The sequence below is a fragment of the Cariama cristata genome, unplaced genomic scaffold (genome assembly GCF_000690535.1).
Source record: "Cariama cristata isolate BGI_N322 unplaced genomic scaffold, ASM69053v1 scaffold17634, whole genome shotgun sequence".
NCBI classification, from domain to species: domain Eukaryota; kingdom Metazoa; phylum Chordata; class Aves; order Cariamiformes; family Cariamidae; genus Cariama; species Cariama cristata.
Genome location: NW_009612504.1, coordinates 6,164 through 10,283, shown reverse-complemented (window position 1 = coordinate 10,283; position 4,120 = coordinate 6,164). Strand labels below are relative to the sequence as shown.

The 4,120-nt window shown below is 57.3% G+C and overlaps 1 protein-coding gene across 1 annotated transcript in view; it reads left to right on the top strand.

The window, feature by feature from the left end:
* Nucleotides 1-14: 14 nt before the first annotated feature.
* Nucleotides 15-4,120, top strand: part of ZNF335 (zinc finger protein 335) — a gene marked incomplete at its 3' end in the record, with an annotated part of 9,071 nt that continues 4,965 nt past the window's right edge. The window contains 13 exon segments of the mRNA XM_009698677.1: nt 15-194; nt 566-642; nt 676-839; nt 1,250-1,327; nt 1,575-1,904; nt 2,051-2,185; nt 2,267-2,425; nt 2,543-2,786; nt 2,908-3,085; nt 3,169-3,281; nt 3,487-3,505; nt 3,713-3,829; nt 3,918-3,994. Coding sequence (XP_009696979.1) covers nt 686-839; nt 1,250-1,327; nt 1,575-1,904; nt 2,051-2,185; nt 2,267-2,425; nt 2,543-2,786; nt 2,908-3,085; nt 3,169-3,281; nt 3,487-3,505; nt 3,713-3,829; nt 3,918-3,994 — 1,604 coding nt within the window.

Here is a 4,120-nt window from a genome sequence, read left to right as displayed (position 1 = left end):
AGAATGCGGTGGAGAGCAGCAGCGACGCGGCCCCGCAGGCGGCGCGGGAGGAGCCCTCCGAGAGCGGCCTGGGCATCGGGACCTCGGAGGCCGTGTCGGCAGACAGCAGTGACGCCGCCTCCGCCCCTGACCCACTCTCTCGAGCGGACGATTCCGGCGTGGGCCAGAGCTCCGACAGCAGTGGGATCTCCTTGGTAGGAGCTAACGGGGAAGACGGGGTGGCCGTCAGCTTGGGGGAGGGAGGGCAACTGTGGCTCTGGTTCCTGAGGATTTCTCTAGGTGTTTCTGGCAAGCTGAGCTGCAGGAGCCAGCTCTGTAGCTCAGCAGCCTCGGCAGATGCTGTTACACTACTGGTCGGGTGTTTGGGGAGAACTCTCTTTGGTAGCAAGAGCAGCCCTGGAGGTGCAGGGTCCTTGGCAATACCAAAGGAATTGCTCTGTTGCCTTTCCTGGCAGTTGTGCAGCGATACACCGGTGTCATTTGCATGTGCTGGCTCCCCCAAGGGCCTGGCCTGGCAAAGGTCTCTCAGCTGAGCTCTTCTGGCCTCTTTTTTTTTTTCTGCCAGGAAGAGGTGTCAGAGAGCAGCTCCAGCACAGATGCCATTCCCCGGATTTACCTACCAGATTCATCCTCCATTGCCCAGTCCACCTTGGTCTCCAGTATCTCCACTGTGAGCCAGTCCATCATGGTGTCAGAATCCCCACAAGTTGTGGTCCACTCCAGCGTCATCACTGACGGAGCCACGATTGTGTCAGACTCCACCGCATCTACTTCCTCAGACCTAGGTTCTGCCATTGACAAAATCATTGAGTCCACGATTGGGCCTGACATCATCCAGAGTGAGTGTGTGCTTGCAGCTGCTCACATCTGCAACAGACTTGCCTACTCTGCCTCTGGAGTACCCCACTTGCAAATGGTTTGGGGGGCTGGGGCTGTGCCAGACAGCTGCTGCTATGCCAGACCTTGGGAGGCAAGAGGGAAATATCTACATGCATACATACAGGCCTCTATCAGTGGGGGTTTCTCTTCTTGCCTTGCTGCAGTAGCGGGAGGGTTTGACGAGGGGATCGTGGCTGCTGGACCACCCTCCCTCTGTCTGCCAGCAGCCCAAGGCAGGCTCTGTCCCTAGAGCCAGACCTTTCTCACCCCTTCCTGCTTGCATCTGAACCTGGGAGAATCCCAGTGAGCCCTAGTGACTCTACAGCCCCCACATCTAGCAGTTACCACTCTACTCTCCTTTTCCTCCCAGGCTGCATCGCTGTGACCAGTGCGGAGGATGGTGGGGCAGAGACTACTCAGTACCTCATTCTGCAAGGCCCCGATGATGGTAAGGGTGCACCCTGGGGCGTCCGGTGGTGGCTGGCTGTGCCTCTGAGCCTGTTCCGCAAGAGTAGGGCCTGGAGTGGGTATCACAGCTACATTGTCTGCAGCACCTGTGCTAGGGTCCCTGTGGATGTGCTGACTGTTGGAAGCTTGTTAGTGGGCTCCTGTTCAGCCCTGTTCCCCAGGGCTGTGTGCAGCCTTGGATGCAGTTGAGAGTCTGCTGCTTGGCTGAGCTGGTTTTGGTGTTTCAGGTGCTCCCATGGTGTCCCAGATGGCCACTTCTGCTCTGGCCAGTAGCTTGGCGATAGAAGCTGTTGCTGATGGACCTACCTCTACATGCCTTGACCAGCCTGGCCCTTCAAACCCTTCTGAGCAGTTGGAAGTGCTGGAGCTGCCCACAGGGCCAGATCAGGCCCAAGGGGTGGATGATGGGGATGAGTTGGACCAGCCAGACATGGAGACCCTGGAAGAGATGATGGAGGTGGTGGTGGTGCAGCAGTTCAAGTGCAAGATGTGTCAGTACAAGAGCGTCTCCAAGAAAACGCTAATTAACCACATGAAAGAGCGGCACTTCCAGCCAGGTGTGTGCTAAGGTCTGAGGAAAATTTAGCTTACTGTAGACAAGCTTTACTCTCTCCAGGGAAGAAACAAAGGGAGGAGTATGAGTGTAAGGACCTGTTCCACCGTACAGTCTGGTGAAGAATTTTTATTCTGTTCTCTGTGGAAGTGGGTTCAGCTCTGCCTTTGAAGAAAGGACGTCCACGAAAGGGGGGATCTGCTCCAAAGACTGTGGAGGAGGAAGCCGCAGAGGAAGAAGAAGATGACGATATCATGGATGCTGGTGCTATTGATGACCCTGAAGGTAGGACTTGTCCTCACCACATTTTGCGTAGCTTAGTCTTTTGCCAGTCTTTGTCTGACATTTTGGGCCACTTGCCTCCAGAGGACAGTGACTATAACCCAGCTGAGGATGAGCCCCGTGGGCGACAGGCCAAGTACAGCCGCACTGTCCCCACATCCAGCGAGGAGAGGCCGCGTCGACGCCCAGGGAGACCCCGCAAGCTTCCTCGTTTGGAGGACATGCCCCAGGAAATGCCTGAAGGTGAGGGAAGCGGGAGGCAGCAGCCTTGTGCTGGACTGGAGCAGGGAACAGTATATGAGCTCCTGGGATCCCACAGGGAGAGTGTGTCATGGAGCTGTGCTGTGTTCTGTCGAGCAGGAGGGGAGGTGGAGCCCTTGGTGACGTCCCAAAGCACACCGAGCCATGAGCTGCAGAACTCGGAAGCAGCCAGTTCCTCAGGCCTGGAGAACGGGACCAGCGAGAGCCTGGCAGAGACCAGCATCAGCCAGTCTGACTCAGAGAACAAGGACCCTTCCTCCAACACCGGCCCCGAGGAGGCAGACATCATCCCCAGGAGGCGTGGGCGGCCCTCCCGCCGCTTCCTGGGCAAGAAATACCGCAAGTACATGGGGCGCAGGTGAGGGGTGTGTGCCGAGCCAGTGCTGGGCCGTCTGGCCTTTGTGCAGGGCCGGTCCAGCCCCTGTTTGCCACCACAGTTCTGAGCCCTGTTCCTGTTTCTGCAGGTACTACTACAAGTCACCCAAGCCCCTGATGAGGCCCTACCTGTGTCGGATCTGTGGCTCACGTTTCCTCACGCATGATGATCTGCGTTTCCATGTCAACTCACACGAAGCCAATGACCCGCAGCTCTTCAAGTGTCTTCAGTGCAGCTACCGCTCCCGACGCTGGTCCTCCCTCAAGGTGAGCGCCATCTGTCCTGGTCCTGTACCCACGAGGGTGGCTGGTAGCCCCAGGTCTCACGGCCCCCACTCTGCTTCTCTCAGGAACACATGTTCAACCACGTGGGCAGCAAGCCCTACAAGTGCGAGGAGTGCAGTTACACCAGCGTGTACAAGAAGGATGTCATCCGGCACTCCACAGTGCACAGCCGGGACAGGTAAGGGAGGTGCAGCCCTAGAGACTGTCTTGCAGCCTGGCTGAATGGCACTAACACTGTTCCTCCTGCCTGGGAAGGCAGCCACGGCTGCCCCTTCCCCTGACCTCTGACCCTTTCCAGAACGGGTAGTTTTGGTGTCTGGGTACGAGGGAGTTTGGACTTGGGATGTGGCTGACAAAAAGGGGGTTTCTTCTTTCTTTTTCAGAAAGAAGAGAGCTGATCCGGTGAGTTTGAGTACGCTGTTGGCTTGTCTGTCAGCACTGTTATATGGGAAGAGGCATGTCTGGGTCTTCCACAAATTCTTGGTGCCTCGTTGAAGGCAGTGTTTCGGGATCACCTGAGGAAAGGCAGCCCAGGTCCTGCAGTGGGGAGAGGGTAAGGAAACTGGTGAGCCCCTCCCAGGTGAGCTCATTTTCCTGCTCTCCCTCCAGCCCCCAAAGCTGAACTCCTTCCCGTGCCCCGTATGCAACCGTATCTACCCCATGCAGAAGAGGCTTACCCAGCACATGAAGACGCACAGCACAGAAAAACCACACATGTGTGACAAGGTGAGGGAGGGGACACAGCCTGGGGAGGGACTGGTGACAAGTGAGGCTGGGCAGGAGGTGAATGCTGCTTTGCTTTGTTTCGCCGCAGTGCGGGAAGTCCTTTAAGAAGCGCTACACTTTCAAGATGCACCTGCTGACACACATCCAGGCCATTGCCAACCGCAGGTGAGAGCTTGGCAACAGCCTACGGCATGCCCTGATAGAGCCCCTGTCCCAGGTCCCCCTCAGAGGGGAGGACAGAAGGTTCCTGCTGCCTGTGTGACAGGCAGCTTTGTCCTGGCAGGTTCAAGT